The 19942-nt window shown below is 45.1% G+C and overlaps 1 protein-coding gene across 1 annotated transcript in view; it reads right to left on the reverse strand.

Annotated features, from left to right (window-relative positions):
• Window positions 1-19942, reverse strand: part of FAM124A (family with sequence similarity 124 member A) — a 105902-nt gene that overhangs the window by 62454 nt on the left and 23506 nt on the right. The window contains exon 3 of the mRNA XM_065895918.1: window positions 14347-15080. Coding sequence (XP_065751990.1) covers window positions 14347-15080 — 734 coding nt within the window. The remainder of the gene's footprint in view (window positions 1-14346; window positions 15081-19942) is intronic.

Consider the following 19942-nt stretch of genomic DNA (forward strand, 5'->3'; position numbering starts at 1 on the left):
ACAAATCAGGAGATCAGGACTGACATATATACACTACCATGTGTAAAACAGATAGCTAGGGGGAACATGCTATACAGCACAGAAAGCTCAGGTCAGTGCTCTGTGACAACCTAGATGGATGGGATGGGGGTGGGGTGAGAGGGAGGTCCAAGGCAGGGGGATATAGGTATACATATAGCTGACTCACTTCACTGTACAGCAGAAACTAACACAACATTGTAAAGCAATTATACTCCAATAAAAAAGAAAAAACACTAGCAAACCAAATCCAGCAGCACATTAAAAGGATCATTCACCATGATTAAGTGAGATTTGTCCCAGGATACAAGGATGGTTCAATGCATGGAAGTTAATCAATATGATACATCACATTAATAGAATGAAAGAAATATCAAATGATAATCTCAATAGATTCAGAAAAAGAATTTGACAAAATTCAACATCTGTTTGTGTTAAAAATTCTTAACAAATTAGGTATAGAGGGAACATACCTCAACATAACATAGGCCTTATATAACACGCCACAGCTAACATCATACTCACTGGTGAAAGGTTGAAAACTTTTCTTCTAAGATTGGAAACAGGGCCATGCTTCCCTCTCCCACCACTCCAATTCAACACAGTACAGGAGTCTTAGCCAAAGCAATCAGGCAAGAATAAGATAAAAGCCATCAGCATTGGAAAGGAAGACGTAAAATGGTCTCTATTTGCAGATGACATGATTTTATATATAAAAAGTCATAAAAACTTCATAGCATCAAAAACAATACAATACTCAGTAATAAATTTAACCAAAGAGGTGAAGTTCTGTGCACTGAAAACTGCAAGACGCTGATGAAAGAAATTGAAGGAGGCACAGATGAATGGAAAGGTATCCCATGTTCAGGGATTGGAAGAACTAATATTGTTAAAATGTTCATACTACCCAAAAACATCTATAGATTAAATCCAATCCCTATTAAGATTCCAACAGCAGTTTTTTTATAGAAATGGAAAAAAAAATTCTAAAATTTATATGGGACCACAAAAGACCCAGAATACCCAAAGCAATCCTGAGAAAGAAAAACAAATCTGGAGTCATCACAATTCTTGATTTCAAGCTGTATTATAAAGCTATAGTAATCAAAACAGTATGGTACTGTCATAAAAACACATGCATAGACCAATGGAACAAAAGATGCTCTGTTATGGTGGTAAGAAGAGTAATTTTTTTAAAAGATCTCTAATTTCCAAAAATATTTTAGGTAATTTGGTTTGATTACTTTCTAATAAAAATATAATAACAACTTTAAAAATGAAAACATCAAACTAAAAAACTAATAATAGAACTACCATATGACCCAGCAATTCCACTCCTGGTATATATCCAAAAAACCCAGAACCACTAATTTGAAAAGATATGCACCCCAATGTTCATAGCAGAGTTATTCACAATTGCCAAGATATGAAAGCAACCTAAGTGTCCATCAACAGATAAATGGATAAACAATATGCAGTATATATATATATACAATTGACTACTACTCAGCCATAAAAGAGAATGAAATTTTGCCATTTGCAGCAACATGGATGAACTTGGAGGGCATTATGCTAAGTGAAATAGAAACAGAAAGGCACTATATGATATCACTTACATGTGGAATCTAAAAAATAAAACAAACTAATGAATATAACAAAAAAGCAGACTCACAGATATAGAGAATAGACTGGTGGTTACCAGTGGGGAGAAGGAAGTGGGGAGGGGCAACATAGGGGTAGGGAATTAAGAGGTATAAACTATTAGGTATAAAATAGGCTACAAGGATATACTGTACAACACAGGAAATATAGCCAATATTTTATAAGTATAAATGAAGTATAACCTTTCAAAATTGTGAATCACTATATTGTACACCTGTAATTTATATAATACTGTATATCAACCATACATCAATAAAAAAGGATGCCTAATTGGGAGCTAACAAAAAATATATTAACACAAGAGGAAAATTCAGTGGAAATTAAAATAGGTTTTTTGGCCCAGTGTTTGAAGGTTCAGCCAACCACTCAGAGCTGTCCGAATAGGATGTGGTCTAGATCGGTGGGATCTAGAGACCCAACTCCTAACTGCTGGCTTCCAGAAGGCTTCTGCTATGGTCTTCCTGTTTTCCCAGGCCTGGAGGGAGGCGCCCCTCCGGAGCACACCCTCTGCACCCCACTTTGCTGTACCACAGCTTGCACGTCACACTCCATGGAATGGTCTGGGATCCATCATGAACTTGGAGCACAGGACTCTACTGTTCATCTCTGTCCATCTCCAGTACCATGTGTGACTGAGAGGAGATATTCAAAGTGTTTGCTAACTTGACTAGCTCCCCAAAGCGCTGGACTGTCCCCTTCTGTTGCAGTTTGCCTACAGGCACCACGCGGTCGGCCTGCAAGGGACTGGCCCTACCTGCTGGTAGTCGCTTGCCACATGCAGAAACAGCAGCCCTTTCTTCCAGGTCCACCACCAAACCAAACCCCTTTGGAAGCAGAGCCCTGGACAGACCAAACTAAATATGCTAAGTGAGACAGGCAGGCCACAGGGGAAAGCTGTTCTAAGACTGAGAGCAGCAAACACTGACTAAAATTCCTCATTTTCCTTCCTCTGCCTCAAAGATCTGATTCCAAGTCCTGCCAAGGTCTATAATCATAGTTCACTTCCTTTTTTAACCTAAAAGTAAATTACTCTTCCTTCCAGGCCTGAAAGAGCTATGATGTCTCTTACACATTCTGCGGGAATAGCAAACTCAGACGATGCTCCGGGAAATTATTTTCTAGGGGTGACTTTCAGCCAGCCTGGGCAATCTGCACAGATAAAATAACCCAGTGCAGGCAACGTGGTTGACTGAAAAAACCCCAGGGCGGGTGTAGCATGCTGGCGTGCCCAATGGCCTCCCATTCACTCAAACCCCTCCCTGCCTGCACGTGTGGATGCCCTGCCCCTTGGGTCACTGCACCTGCCCTGAGAACACTAGAGACCAAGGGGGAGGAGGGACAAGCTAACGTGTACTGAGTAGCTGCTGGGCATTGCACTTGGGGCTGGGAACAGGATACAAGCAGTTTCAGGAAGCTCTGAGCTCATCTTACAGACACCTCTTGTGACTTGTACTCTTGACATTCTGTCCTGAGCCTGCTACTAAGTACGGTTATAATAATTTAAAAAAGGGAATGTACCCCAGGCAGTGCTTACCAAACATGAAGTGACAACTGGGTAGTCCTGCTTAGAATATCCTGAGCCCGGTGCACATGTAGAGAGGATGTTACAGGCGTCAGCACCTGGGAGCTGGTTAAAAATGCAGGATCTCGGGCCCCACCCTGGACCTCCTAGATCCGAATTTCTGGAGGCGGAGCCCAGGGATCTGTGATTTTCAGGTCTGCTGAAGCTTGAGACGTGCCAGCAGAGGGAACACCCAGGTCCCGGCTGTGTTCCTCGGAAAAGAATAGGGAAGAGCACGTGCGACTTCCCTGGTGGCACAGTGATTAGGAATCCACCTGCCAATGCAGGGGACACAGGTTTGAGCCCTGGTCCAGGAAGATCCCACATGCCGCGGAGCAAATAAACCTGTGCGCCACAACTACTGAGCCTGCGCTCTGGAGCCTGCGAGCCACAACTGCTGAGCCCGTGTGCCACAACTACTGAGCCCGCGTGTCACAACTACTGAAGCTGGCTCGTCTACAGCCCGTGCTCCGCAACAAGAGAAGCCACTGCAATGAGAAGCCCACGCACCGCAACGAAGAGTAGCCCCTGCTCGCCGCAACTAGAGAAAGCCCGCGTGCAGCAACGAAGACCCAACGCAGCCAAAAAATAAATAAATAAATTTATTTATTTAAAAAAAAAAAAAGAAAAAGAATAGGGAACAGCACAGCCAGCATGGCTTCCTGAGTCAAATGTCCCCAAGTTTGCTCCCAGTCTCACCCTTTGCCGTTGGTAATTCTGGGCATGGCAGTTACTGACCTACATCTCCGGGTGTGCGTCTGCAGGATGGGGGTACGGGTGGTCCCCGGCTGGTAGGCGCGCTGAGAGGGTTAAGTAAGGAAGGCATTAGAGTGCACTTAGCCTACAGTGTGGCAGCTCCTAAGCAAGCAATTAATATTCACTATCACACATTATTTCTTGGGTAAACTCTTCCCTGCATAAGCTCCTCCCCAGACAAGAAGCTGACCGACTGGAGACGGTCTGTGTCCGTTTCTGGCAGCTAGAAGCAGAGGTGCCCAGCCTGCAGTGGGGACAGTGTTACACTGTTGGGTGTGTCGTTTGGCCCTCCCAGAGATGCTGGCTGACCCACCCCTTACTCTCCCACCTCTCCTGGGAGCAGAGGGGCTCAGCAAGAGAAGGGCTCTTGTCAGCATGGCCGCTGTTCTCTCTGGGGCCCCGAGCCTGACCTGAGGGGTGGGGGGAGGCCACCCACTCATCCTCTTTGCCCCCTGCCCTGCATTCAGCACCGGAGTCCCCCTTGCCATCAGCCAGCAGGCACTGTGGCCCAAGGAGTCCTCCCACGGGCGCCTCCTGTCACGGTCCCCTCCTCTGGGCCCTGGTCACTCTTCCTCTGCTTCTAACCACCAGCCAGGGCTCTCCCCCTGCTCAACCCGCCTCCGTGGGCCTGCCCGGAACAGCTCCACGTCCCCACCTCTCTCCCCTTCTGTCTCCTTTTTTTAACAAATTCATTCAACACCGAGTGTCTAATGTGTGCCAGACACCGTTAGAGGCACTAGGGACTCAACGGCGGGGAAAACAGGGAAAGTCCCTGCCCTCCAGGTGCTCAGGTTCTGGTGGGAGGGACGGACAAGCCTCTAATTCGGTCAACATGCAGTCAGTTAAAGGGGATGGCGCCATGGGGAAAAGGCAAGCAGGGCAGGAGTACGGCTGCCGGCATGTCCGTGTGTGCAGGAACAGGAGAGGGAGGTGCTCTTCATGCTGCGGCCGGGGAAGGCCTTGCTAGGGAGGGGACACGGAGCACAGACCTGACGAGGTGGGGGAGAAGGAACAGCCACGTGGCCAGCTGGACGGTGGGCAGAGGGACAGAGCAGACACAGGATGTTCTGAAGGGTCAAGAGTGAGGCCAGGGTGGTTGAGGCAGAGTGATGGGAGAAGAGCAGAGCAGGGAGGCAACCTACCACTGCGAGGAAACTGGTTTATACTGCACGAGAGATGGGACAGGTAGCCCCAGGGGGTTCTGAGCACAGGAGTCACATGATCTGGCTTACATTCTAAAAGGACCTTCTAGCTGTCCAGTGGAGAAGTAAGGTAACTGGTCAGGAGGCTATCTGGGAGCTACTTTAGGTGGGGTGGGCAGGGAAGACATCTCTGCAACCTGAATGATGAGAAGGAACCAACCATGTGAAGATCCTGAAGGAGATCATTCCAGGCAGTAGGTGCAAAGGTCCTGAGGCAGGAATGAGTTTGCTGCATCTGAGGAAGAGAAAGCGGGCCAACGTGGAAGGCACAGAGCGAGCTGAAGGGAGAGAAGTGCGAGATAAAGCCAGAGAGGTGAGCCGCTGATGGAAAGCCTTGGGCCTTGGTGAACATCTAGAAGGGCTGCCAGAGAATGGGAACCCTTTGGAGAGTTAATTTTGAGAGACATGATATGATGTACCTTTTATGATGATGCACATAACCACATGCATACAAGTTGTGCTTGGGATCCAAGGACAGCACGTTAAGAATTTCTGCTGTAGAGTCTAGATCTGGAGTGTGTCGGGTGAAGCGTCAATGCTCCACTTCAGTATTTGCTCAATTCTTTCCAACCATCACCCTCTTTATCGCCTAGTGCAGAATACGGGAGCAAAGAGCAAGCCTCTCTCTGCTTTCTTAAAAAACATGTCCCATCCTCATACGTTGCTGGTGGAAACGTAAAATGGCACAGCCACTACAGAAAACAGTATGGCAGTTCCTCTCCTCAAAAAATTCAGCATACACTTACCATGTGACCCAGCAATGGCACCTCTGGGTACAAACCCAAAAGAAGTAAAAGCAGGGACCCAAAGAGGTATTTGCACACCCGTGTTCACAGCAGCATTATTCACAATAGCCCAAAGATGGAAGTGCCTCACCTGTCCATCAACGGGTGAATGGCTAAACAAAATGTGGCACGTTCATAACAGAATATTATTCAGATTTAAAAAGGAAAGAAATCTGACACGTGCTACAACTTGGATGAACCTTGAGGACATTATGCTAAGTGAAATAAGCTAGTTACACGAAAAGACAAATACTGTATTATCACACTTATATGAGATTCCTAGAGCAGTCAAGCTCATAGAGACAGAAGGTAGAATGGTGGTTGTCAGGGGCCGGAGGGAGGGGGTATGAGTCGTTAGTGTTTAATGGGGACAGAGTTTCAGTTTTGCAAGATGAAAAGAGGTGGACGGTGGTGACGGTTGCACTATGATGTGAGTGTAGTTAACACTCCTGAACCATACATTTTTAAATGGTTAAGACAGTAAATTTTATCGTTATGTGTATTGTTATGTGTATTTTACCACAATTAAAAATTTTTTAGAAGTCTATGAAGCCCACTTAGTCCCTCAATTGCATCCTCATTAGCACTCATCTCCCTGTCCTCACAGCGCTGATGGCCCCAGTATTCCGGGACTGACTGTCTAGACAATCTCCTCGCTGGGTGAAGAAGACAAGTAAATGAGCTGGTGTGAATGAAATCTTAAAAGCTCTCCAGTGAAGACAGTCCTCGAGACTGAACCTGGCAGCCCTTTCAACTGGTAACAACTTTGCGTGTCAGGATTTCTTGTCTTTTAAATGCTACTTAAAACCTTTGGTTTAAGCCAGTTCCCTGTTCTGCCTTATGAGGATGCAAAGGACAGCTGGCGACCATCCTCTATGGAAGAAGTCTTCCAAAGGCTTAGACGCCATTGTTAAATTACCTTACCCCTTCAAAGACGGGGAGTGACCTGCTTTCCACATTTTTCCAGCCTAAAATTGCAGCTGCATTCTCTTTGTGAAACTGACCTTTGGGTCCTCAACTGTGCTTCTCTGTGTTTGGATGGACCCCAAATCACTTCTTAAGGAGTTTGGCCTTGCCCATGGCACTCCCGTGGAAGACCACCAAGGGAGGCGGTGGCCTATAGTTGAGGCCTGTGTCCTTGTCAGGCTCCTTAGAGCTCCCTAAGAAGACATCAACAGGGCTTACCTGGTGGCGCCGTGGTTAAGGATCCGCCTGCCAATGCAGGGGACATGGGTTCGAGCCCTGGTCCGGGAAGATCCCACATGCCACGGAGCAACTAAGCCCGTGCACCACAGCTACTGAACCTGTGCTCTAGAGCCCGCGAGCCACAACTACTGAAGCCTGAGCGCCTAGAGCCCATGCTCTACAACAAGAGAAGCCACTGCAATGAGAAGCCTGCGCACCACAATGTAGAGTAGCCCCCGCTCGCCGCCACTAGAGGAAGCCAGCACATAGCAACGAAGACCCAATGCAGCCAAAAATAAATAAATAAATAAAATTAATTTATTAAAAAAAAAAAAAGAAGACATCAACATACAACCCAGCTTGGCTGAGTCGTAAGACATATGACTCCATCCTTTACCAGCTATATGGAACAGGTGTACTCCAGGGACTCGGCTGGAAAGAAACAAGCCAAGCTCACTGTCCCTCGCGATCTACCAAAAGCTTAGCTGAGAGAAACAAATTTGGGGAGATTCTCTGAAGGTGTATCCCTCCCTCTGGGATTCAGCCAAGGCCCCAGGAGCTGCAGGCAGGGACCACCTTGTTTTGCCCAGCCTCCCTTTGTGCAGTGGCTTTGCTACACGACACTTGGCTGGGCACCCTGCCCACCCTGCAGGCTCCGTGTAAGAAAGCCTCGCGAGGCCTCGATAGAGCTGTTTAGAGCACAGCTGAGGGCAGGCTGCCGACACCTCACTGGACATGAGAAGGTGGGAGCAACGCTGCTCCCAGGATGCAGAACCTGGAATAGTTGTGCATTTGGAGCATAGTTTATTTTTGCCTCATGGATTCTAAATTGTATCACTGCTGATTTTCCATTCTGTTTTTGCTGCTGGAGAACTCAAAATCAAAATTGGGGCCTATTTCTGGAAGAATGCTATCCACAGAACTTTCTGCAATGATGGAAATGTTCTGTATGTGTGCTAACCAATATGGCAGCCACCAGCCACACGGAGCTACTGAGGACTTGAAATGTTCTAGTGAGACTGAGGAACTGAATTTTTTATTTTAATTCACATAAATGTTAAATTTAAATGGCCACATGTGGCTAGTGGCTACCAGTTAAACAGCACAGCTCTCAGATAGGAAATGACATGCACTTTGGATGTCATACTTGGTTTACCTCACTTCCCTATCATTATTTTTCCTCTACTTCAAGTCCCTTTGGTATCTAATTATTTTTATTAATCTTTTGTGTATGATCTATATCTTTGTCAGCCAACGTAAGTCTTTTTATAAAAATAAATGTGGGAGCTACCTATAAATACAAAAACACCCCCAGATAACATGGCCATGTTCCCAACTTTTCTGACCAGATACTCCTTCCCCCCCACTTTTGTGAAATACAGAGTAATTAATATGTTCATTTAAGGGAAGGGAGTCCCAGGAATGGGGGAAGAGAAGACTTCTCTTCTGTTTCTATGTTCTGTTTCTTCATCTGGGTGTTGCTTATTCAAATGTTCAATTTGTGAAAATTCACTGAGCATGTTATTTGTGATGTGCACTTTTCCTTGTATATATCATTTATATTATTCTTCAATAAAAAGTAAAGAGAAATGTATAAAGAGAACTTATTATGTTCAAAGTACAGTGTTGGTTTACTTCTAGTTCGTGTAACACAGATCTTGGCTATACAAAGCTGTAGTTTCAATCATCAAGCATTAACGCAAATTTCTAAGATGCGTTTTCTAGAGGGACCTTGGGCAACATCTGATGCTGGCAACTCCCCACCCACCTCCTCTCCGCCTTTCCCCCCCTGAATCAGGCAATGCCAAGAAAGGAGAGGTGAGTTTCAGAAGGTAGAAGGCTTTCTTTCCATCTAATCAGGTTTTAGTTAAGAACATTTCCAAATTCTTATAAGAGGCTGAGCAGCTCCCAGAAACAAACCTCTCAGCTTTTCTCCTCCAGAGGAATTAAATGGCTGGAGGAGGTCTCTGAAATACGGAATGTTAACTCGATGGGGCAGGATGAGGAACTGAAATGCAATCTATGTTTTAAGAAAGCAACTAGAAACTACCCAACCAAGATTGCCTTCAACGTAAAACTGCACCCAATGGAACAAAAGCATGCATGTTGAAAATGAAACCTGGGAAACACACTGCTAAGGAGAATGTAAAAAAAAAAAAAAAAAAAAAAAAGGCGTTCTCTCAACTGTGTCCCTCCCTCCACGACCAAAATATCTTAATTTTGCTAAAGAATGAAGTATAAATTTTTACTTTTAAAAGTAATTTAAAGAGGTGGGCAGGCGTATGTCTCATGCTAGAGCAGAGGACGGCTTTCTGCAGTGATGCAGTAAATAGTAACCTGTTCAAACAGCCATAATCAAGAACTGTGAGAGGGACTATTAGTCATTTCTGCCCACATTAATTTAACTCTCTGGAATATTACTATTTTGAACAAAGGCCCAAATTCCTGACACCCTATGATACAAATCTTTTTTTCTTACTCTTTTCACTCTTGGATGCTCTAAATTCAAAAGCCTGCACGCATACAGATTGTAGACCATTTAAATCTGTGGCTTTTCTTTGAAATATTCTTTCAATGATTCCTTTGAGTGGAGTTCAGGCCAAGCTTTCCTAATTTATTCTTTCATTTACGTTATTACAGGGATTGAGAGCAAAAAATATTCTAAATACTGCAAAAAGGAAAAAGTCCCTCAGAAACAATCATATTCATTTTGATCTTTTAGTATAAACAAAATCCTTTCATTAATTTTTACTTACACAACTGCATTGTTTTGCATAAAAAACTGGCAGTCTTCAAACACAGAAGAAAACTCTTCTCACATTTCAAAAGGGATTATAAAACTGACACCACAGAAGTACAAAAGATCATAAGAGATAACTACAAGCAATTATATGCCAATAAAATGGACAACCTAGGAAAATGGACAAATTCTTAGAAAGGTACCATCTCCCAAGACTGAACCAGGAAGAAATAGAAAATATGAACAGACCAATCACAAGTACTGAAATTGAAACTGTGATTAAAAAACTCTCAACAGCAGAAACTAACACACCATTGTAAAGCAATTATACTCCAATAAAGATGTTAAAAAAAACCAAAACTCTCAACAAACAAAAGTCCAGGACCAGATGGCTTCACAGGCGAATTCTATCAAACATTTAGAGAAGAGTTAACACCTATCCTCCTGAAACTCTTCCAAAAAGCTGCAGAGGAAGGAACACTTCCAAACTCATTCTATGAGGCCACCATCACCCTGATACCAAAACCAGACAAAGATACCACACAAAAAAAGAAAATTATAGGCCAATATTACTGATAAACATAGACGCAAAAATCCTCAACAAAATACTAGCAAACCGAATCCAACAATAAGATAAAAGGATCATACACCATGATCAAGTGGGATTTATCCCAGGGATGCAAGGAGTTTTCAATACCCACAAATTGATCAGTGTGATACACATCAACAAACTGATGAATAAAAACCATATGATCATCTCAATAGATGCAGAAAAACCTTTTGACAAAATTCAACACCCATTTATGGTAAAAACTTTATAGAAAGTGGACACAGGGAACCTACCTCAACAAAATAAAGGCCATATATGACAAACCCACAGCAAACATCATTCTCAATGGTGAAAAGCTGAAAACATTTCCTCTAAGATCAGGAACAAGACAAGGATGCCCACTCTTGCCACTTTTATTCAACATAGTTTTGGAAGTCCTAGCCACGGCTATCAGAGAAGAAATAAAAGGAACCCAAATTGGAAAAAAGAAGTAAAACTGTCACTGTTTCCAGATGACATGATACTATACGTAGAAAAGATGCTACCAGAAAACTACTAGTGCTCATCAATGAATCTGGTAAAGTTACAGGATACAAAATTAATACACAGAAATCTGTTGCATTTCTGTACACTAACAACAAAATATCAGAAAGAGAAATTAAGGAAACAATCCCATTTACCATGGCATCAAAAAGAATAAAATACCTAGGAATAAACCTATCTAAGGATGCAAAATATCTGTACTCCAAAAACTATAAGATGCTGATGAAAGAAATCAAGGATGACACAAACAGATGGAAAGATATACCATGTTCTTGGATTGGAAGAATCAATATTGTCAAAATGACTATACTACCCAAGGTAATTTACAGATTCAACACAATCCCTATCAAATTACCAACATAATTTTTTTTTGCAGATCTAGAACAACAAAATCTTAAAATTTGTATGGAAACACAAAAGACCCTGAATAGCCAAAGCAATCTTAAGAAAGAAAAATGGAGCTGGAAGAATCAGGCTCCCTGACTTCAGACTATACTATGAAGCTACAGTAATCAAAACAGTATGGTACTGGCACAAAGACAGATTTATAGATCAATGGAAGAGAATAGAAAGCCCAGAAATAAACCCATGCACCTACGGTCAATGACACATACTTCACTTAGTATGATAAGCTCTATAATCTATGACAAAGGAGTCAAGAATATACAATGGAGAAAAGATAGTCTCTTCAATAAGTGGTGCTGGGAAAACTGGACAGCCACATGTAAAAGAATGAAATTAGAACACTCTCTAACACCATACACAAAAACAACCCTCAAAATGGATTAAAGACCTAAATGTAAGACCAGATACTATAAAACCCTTTGAGGAAAACATAGGCAGAACACTCTTTGACATAAATCATAGGAATATCTTTTTGGATCCACCTCCTAGAGTAATGAAAATAAAAATAAACAAATGGGACCTAATAAAAACTTAAAAGCTTCTGCACAAAAAAAACTACCATAAACAAAGTGAAAAGACAACCCACAGAATGGGAGAAAATATTTGCAAATGGTGTGACCACCAGGGAATTAATCTCCAAAATATACAAACAGCTCATGTAGCTCAATATCAAAAAAAACCAAATAACACAATCAAAAAATGGGCAGAAGATTTAAATAGACATTTCTCCAAAGAAGACATACAGATGGCCAAAAAGCACATGAAAAGATGCTCAGCATCGCCAATTATTAGAGAAATGCAAATCAAAACTACAATGAGGTATCACCTCACCCCGGTCAGAATGGCCATCATCAAAAAGTCTAACATACAATAAATGCTGGAGAAGGTGTGGAGAAAAGGGAACCCTCCTACACTGTTGGTGGGAATGTAAATTGGTACAACCACTATGGAGAACGGTATGGAAGTTCCTTAAAAAACTAAAAACAGAGCTACTATATGATCCAGCAATCCCACTCTGGGGTATATACCCAGAGAAAACCACAATTTGAAAAGATACTTGCACTCCAATGTTCACTGCAGCACTATTTACAATAGCCAAGACATGGAAGCAACCTAAGTGTCCACTGACAGAGGAATGGATAAAGAAGATGTGGTACATATATACAATGGAATACCACTCAGTCACAAAAAAGAATGAGATAATGCCCTTTGCAGCAACATGGATGGATCTAGAGCTTATCATACTAAGTGAAGTAAGTCAGAGAAAGACAAATATCATATGATATCACTTATATGTGGAATCTAAAAAAATGACACAAATGAACTTATTTACAAAACACACACAGACTCACAGACTTTGAAAACAAACTTACGGTTACCAAAGGGGAAAGGTGCGTGGGTGGGAGGGATAAATTAGGAGGTTGGGATTAACATATATACACTGCTATACATAAAATAGATAATCAACAAGAACCTATTGTATAGCACAGGGAACTCTACTCAATACTCTGTAATAACCTATATGGGAAAATAATCTGAAAAAGAATATATATATGTATATGTATAACTGAATCACTTTGCTGTACACCTGAAACTAACACAACAAGGTAAGTCAACTATACTCCAATATAAAATAAAAATTAAAAAATAAAACAAATGCTAGCTAGCATTTAGTTCAGTGAATAATAAAAAAATATTATTTCTTATTTGCATAGTTCAAAGGGAAATCTGAAAATTATCTAGTTCCTCTAAATCGTAAATATCTCAAGGTGACCTTTTTGACTTGAGCCATGTGGCCTGGCTGTAGTTTGAGCCAGGTATCTGTCATGTGCCAAATTCTCACTTCATTTTGCGATATGTGCATTATAGTTCTGATGTTCAATACCCAAACCAACAAAAACTATGAAACTTTACCTGTGATTCAAGTAAATACAATCAGCACCTTTCAAGACAATGTCCCCGAACTTGCTATCAACTTTCTCCTCTCAGGTAGCCGTATGTGAAAACTGAGATGCCAGAGGCCAAGGTGTTTCAGAAAGACAAAATCCTATATGCCTGGACGGATTTACCTGTTAATTCTAGAAAGCCTGGGTCTTGAAAGCATTTTTCAGGTAGGGTAGGTATAGGACCTTCTTAAATCTGTATGCTGAACTTTGAATTCTAGAGTATAACTAATGCTGTCTAAAGAGTTTGGGACGATCGCTGGAAGGATGGGAGGAGAAATGGGTCCAGTAATTGAGCCAAGACATTAACCACAGAAGCAACAGAACAGTCTACTGCATCCATTTCCTTCCATGTATTCACTCCCCCTTCCTAAGCTGAATGAAAGAAGCTCCAGAGGCATCACGTACTCCTTAAAACACCAAGAAAGTCATTTCCAATGATCACTGAATTTGAACAACCTATTGCCCAGTAGCAGAAGGGTGGAAGGGTAGAAGTGGGGGGAGGCACCAGAGCGATGAAGAAAACAGGTATCTTCTCTACTGAACGTCAACATATTTTACAATTGTCATAGATGGGCGTTCCTGAAGTTCCTTTGTGGAAGTGAAGAATTCATTGGTAAAAACTCCCTACTTGTGAGGGAGTAGATTAAGGAATCTTTAATACCAAATCCCCTGGGATATCAGTTCATTCTAAATCCCCGGGAGCCACAAGCATTTAGTGGATGCTCAAACAGGTGGGTGAAGAGGCACTAGAGGAATCGGCCATTGCTTGCCTGGGGCACATGGCCACGGCAGCTAAGTGAAAACTGTTTAATTAGAGTATGGACCCCTTGACTTGATCTACGAGCCAGACAGAGGGTCACTGATCTCTCTTTTTTCTTAACTCATTGTTCTGTAACAGGTACTAACCAGGGTTTCTGGCAGAACCAATTCACTTGTTTCTCTGTTCTCCCCAAGTGGAGATAGACACAGACAGACAGACTTCCCCCAAGGTACCTGCAGAAGGATCTTGTTCCCATCGTGGTCCTCCGTCTGCCAGCGTCCCTCGCTGATGGGCCTGCAGGGGTTGGGCAAGAGAGGCACCAGCTCGCCAATGTCCTTGACTCGGAACTCCAGCACGGAGGAATCAGTGGGGACGGGGGTCTGGTCACAGGGCAGTCTCTTCAGGGAGAACTGGATGTCCACATCCAGACTGGAGAAAATGGGGAAGATGCAGAAGTCCGTTTTCCTCTGGCTGGGGCTCCGCCTAAGTATCAGCTCGTAGAACTTGAGGATGTCGGCGTAGTTGTCATGGCGACAGTAGATGGTGAAGCGCACGATTTCCTTGCCGTAGTGCACAGGCCGGATGGCCCACAGCGGTGTCCCAGGGGCCAGAGTGAAGAACTCCTGGCTGCAGGGCAGGTAGGGCAGAAACCTACTAGGCACGCGCTCCGTGTGGTGATGGCGCCAGGGCGGCCGCTGCAGCGTGCGGTGCAGCTGCAGGATCTGCTCCTCGCCGTACTCCTCCTGCAGGAAGAGGACCACCGCCAGGGCTGGCTGCGCCACCTTGGGGGCCTTCCTCCGCCGCCGGGATGCCCTCCTCTCAGAGACCCTGAACAGCTGGAGGTCTGGGTGGATCCAAGCCAAGACCTTGTCGATGGCCTCCTGCAGGGGTCGGGATTCCCCTGGGTCTGCGATTATGTGGACGCTGACCAAGAAAGGGTCCTGCGCTTCCTCCACGGAGAGCTCACCTAGCAGCACAAAACAAACCCCAAGAAACAAATGGTGACTATTTCATTGAGGTGTCCCGTGATAACATGCAAGGCCTCGGGCAGGAAGAGAAGCTAAATTTTAACTGAACGGACTCCTTGATTGTTTTGAAATTCTGATCCCAAGCTCACGTGCAAATACTACTGTTGCAGCACCCTAGCAGCCCCAAACTCAAGAACTATTACTCACACTGGTTCCCAGGCTGGGCGCTGTCAGGACAACCTTGGTGTGGTGCTTCCTCAGATTGAGCGTGTTTTCTATTGAACGGCACAGAGTCAAGTCTCCATGGGTTTGGAAAGGATAACAGGGCCATTAGGGAAGATGCTGTAGCACTAAGTGCACACCATTTAGAATTTCCTTAGGTAACTGCAGTGCCTTCCCCCACAAATGGTCCCTATATCATTGCACTTCTTTGGTTTGCTTATTTCATTGGTTTGTTCATTCATTTAACATTTATGGAATCCTTTCTTCACCAGGCACTTACTCTAATTGACACATCAAGACCTGGCTGGTGGGGCATCCTGCCAACTGTGTCCTGATGGTAGGGTGGCCGGGTGGTGACCATCTTGCTGCGAGACACAGGGAAGAACGACCCAGCGGGGAGGGGGGCGAGCACCGTGTTCTTGCTGTCAGAGCTTCCCGGGGCTGTGGTTAGGGGTGGGGTGACGCATGGTCGGACCATCATTGCCCGTGTCCTGCTGCCTTTTGGGCCCCTCCTCAGGTCATGTCCACCCAGAAGCCCACACGTCCTGACTGGGTCAGTTCCCCTCCCTGTGTCCTCTGGCAGAACAGCGAATTCCAAGTGTGAAGGTGACCATTTACCTGGGCAACCTTCTCCCATGGGGTGGACAGTTTGCCAGCCACACTGGCATATTTCTACTTTAAAAATATTCAGCGTATTTCATCAAGTAAACTGACAAAAGTCTTGTTCTTGTTCATGATGGCCCCTCTTGCATTTATTTAAGTTGTATGACCATCCAAGGGAACTCAAGGAAACTTTAAGTCTATTGTGACTTGGAGGGCAAGATTCATCTAGAATCTAGACCTGTCTGCACACACATGCCTCACGGTGTCTGCTAGGGTATCAGGCACAGGGCTATCATGGGGTCGGTAACGTTTGAGAAACGATGTGCTTTTAGGAAGCATCACCTTGATCAGTTTGCAGGATGAAAGGTGATTTTTTTTGTAGTTAAACAAGACATTCCAAGTGGGTTTACAGGTACATTTCATCACAAGCACCTATGATAACATGGTCTTCATTTTGCTGGAGCAAAACCTGTCTGAATTTTCATTTGAACCCTGACTGTTAAATATCTCACTTGGGAACAGTTAGCTCAGTTTCTTGTTGCCTTCCTTCTCCTTCACTCATTCCCCCACACATTTCTTGAGCAATCCATATGTACCAGGCACTGGGAGACAAGGAAGCTGACACCATGACTACGGGGGAGTCCATTTACATAGACTCTGGCGTGACTAGTGCCCCCTTAGAGTTGTACAGTGTATGACCTGAATAGCCACAGGCAGCAGTCAGAAGGAACCATAAGCCACAAATGAGAACTTCATGACTTAGCTGGGAAACACCGACATAAAGATTAAAATTCAATCTGATATAAGTCTATAGGAAATATGATAGAGTAGCATCTCAGGTGTAGGGAAGATTCTAAAGTCACCATGACATAAACATTTACTATAGACACTATTACCACTGATAGTCCCTTGAATCTCCAGGATAGAACTGGAAGGTCCTGATTTGCAACAAGACCACACATCCAGAGAGATGTTCCTTTGGTTGAACAGCAGATGAAATAAAGGCTTGCCGTCTGGTTGTTATAAAAGAAGAGTCTTGTATCATTAAACACTAGACGCCCGCTCAGTAGGCTGTGCCTTTTATGCTACAAGAGGCTTTCGGGAGCTGAAGAGGATTCTGAAACCAAAGGATGACTAAGGTAACAGCAAAGTCAAGTCTCGGTACTCCCACAGCCACGGAGTAGAATGGTGGGTGGAAGTATTTAAGCTCTGCCTCTCTTTCTCCCTCTGGCTGAGCATGTATTCTCCAACTGCTATGAGTTAAGTACGGGCATGATGCCATCGCAGTTTACTACCACATCACAAAGGAAGGAGCAATTTTTTCTCCAGGGGGCTTCTGAGAGGGCTTTCTGGAAGATGCTCCAGGTGAACTGGGTCTTGAAGGGTCGATGATATCTCACTTACAATAACCTCAGATATGGGGGAGATCACGGCAGGAAGAGGGAAGACTGTTTATGAAGGCACAGAGCTGTGTGAAAAACAAGCACATTTGGAAAGGGGTGGTGAGTAATTCTGAAACATGGCAACAGATACAGCAGGAAAAATGGATGGGAGCCAAGCTGTACAGGGCTTCAGCTCAATCTGGCAGTGATAAGGGGCAGTGGAAATTTTTAATAAAGGGATGCTGGGATCAAGTCAGGGGCGGTTGGCTATAAGCGAAGCAAGAAGTTAGAAGATGAGTGAAGAGTCTAGGTCAGGATAACAAGGACGTGGCAGATTGCATTATGGGCCCTGGTTCTTTATCTTACCCTGTCACCTTGCTCTCTGCCATGTGGCTTTGTAGTTCCTTCCACTAAATGGCTGTAGTGCATTTCCCCACCCTTTGACTTCAAGTGAGACCATACGCCTAGCTTTGGCCAACAGAAATAGCGGCGTGCGTTCTGGCTTGTTTCTTGTGCTTCTAACGTTTCCATGAGAAGAACATGCTCGGGCCAGCCCACTGGGGCCAGAAAGGAGTACGAGGGCGACGTGGACCCGAGCCAGCCTAGCTGAGCCAAGCCTCCATCAGCCGGGCTCAAGACACTCAAAGACACCCAGCAGATCTTGGTCTGGAACCGCTGACCCAAGACACATGGGAAATGATAAATGACTGCTGTTTCGAGCCACGGCTTGGGGTTGGCTCAAAACACACAGCGACACTTTTAGAGGGTGTACAGAAGAGGGCTAGTCTCACAGGCTGTTTAGGAAGCACGTGGAGCCCACAGGCCTGGAGGTAGGAGCAAGAAAAGCAGGAGAGGAGTTGACCTTGATGTTTCCGGCTTGAGCAACTCATCTGATGTTGATGCTTAACTGAGACAGAAAACAGAGGAAGAAGGGCAGGTTTGCGGGGAAAGATAAGGAGATCCACTTTGGCCATGCTGGCTTGTGATGCCCAACTGACTTCCAGGAGGGATGTCCTGTTGGCAACTGGACCTGTGTGTTGCTGAGGTGATGTACTGAACGTAAGCATGGACCAGTTACCTTTCGGCCACATTCCCGCTTTCATACAGTTATCTCGTGTGTGCCCTGTTTTGAATATGAACCCGTGAAAATTCGTCTTGGTGGCTTAAAAAACAACTGGAATTCATAGATTATTCTGGTCCTCTGCTTGCTTTTTCAGCTCACCTGGCTACTTTGTTTCTCTGAACACAAGCACCACTAACAGCAGGAGTGACGTTGAAACAAGAGCAGTGAAAACACAAACCAATGACAGTTCCTGCCCGTCAGTAGCTCCAGGAGGTACCACAGTCGCCTACGATGGATATTTCACTTTTCTATGGTGCCCTGGTCGCCCACCAGTGGAGACGTGATTCCACTAAACAGTTGTGAATGCTCACTATAAATGGAAGGTGTAGAAAGGCTTTGAATAATCTGGGGATGAAGACATTCACTTGAGAAAATTACCGATGATGTCCACGAGGGGAAAAAAGGACACGTGGAGTAGCAAGAGTGTTTGGGAAAGGAAGTTGTCAGAGCGTCAGCCGGTCCCATTAAGATCCTAACCCCACACTCAGCGTGTGCGTGGCCGTGGACGTGGGGTGATGCTGCTGCATGACACACAGATGACATTCACTGGGGGCTAGTGTTCTACATGTACGAGCTCATGGGATCCTCACAACAACCCCAGAAGTCGGGGGGCGGGGGGCGGCGAAGGTCGCTCCCCTTGTCCTCACTTCAGAGAGCAGGATATTGAGGCACAAAGAGGTGAAGGAACCTGCCGAGGGCACAGAGGGAGGGAGTGGGCAGGCACCCGGCTATGGCATGAGGTCTGTGTGCACAGTTCCCCCACGGTTCTGCACAGAAGTACTTGTTTCCCAGCCGAAGGGACAGCTTTCACTCTCCAGCCATTTCTGGCCACGCTTCTGCTACTTTACCTCTCTCTCCTGCTCGCTTCTGATTGGCTGGCTTCTCGGCCACCAGTCCATAGCTTCCGGTCATGGACACCCCTTTACATCTCTTTCTTCTGGCCCTGGGTCTCTGAGGAAGACTGTCAGAAACCGCCTCCCTGAGGGCACACGCCCAGGTCTTTGCAATGTGAGCGCTGCCCTCAAGGGGAAGTGCAGGGCAGCACTGCAGGTGGGCACAACAGTGACAGAAAAGCAAGAGAGTGACAAGGGAAAGCAGACGGGTGTGGGAGGCCTGAGTGAGAAGAGGCCCGGGCTAAGTCAGCTTCTGAGTCTCCGAGACAGAGCTGTCAGGGTGCTCAGTCGGCCACCTCTATGGGCGGCACAAAGGTTTCCCAGGGAGCAGTAACAAAGGCCATGCAGAAGCCTGCACGGCTGAGTGGATGTTTACAGCTTTGCAAAAGGGCAAGATGCCCAGCTTCGGAGCAGGGAGGGGGCTGAAAGGCACTCGACCAAGCACGGCTCACCCAGCATGCAGCCCTCATCAAGCAAGCAGGGAGGATGAAGACCTGACCCCAGAGCTCCCTCTTCACCGTGTGAACCACAGAGACGTAAGCGGCTAATATCCTGCCGCTGAGAAGAGCCGGGGGAATGAGTGGTGGCATTAGTGCGCTCTGGCCGTCGCCGGCGTGTGCCCACTGCATGTGACCCTG

This window comes from Phocoena phocoena, chromosome 18, assembly GCF_963924675.1.
Source record: "Phocoena phocoena chromosome 18, mPhoPho1.1, whole genome shotgun sequence".
Taxonomy (NCBI): Eukaryota; Metazoa; Chordata; class Mammalia; order Artiodactyla; family Phocoenidae; genus Phocoena; species Phocoena phocoena.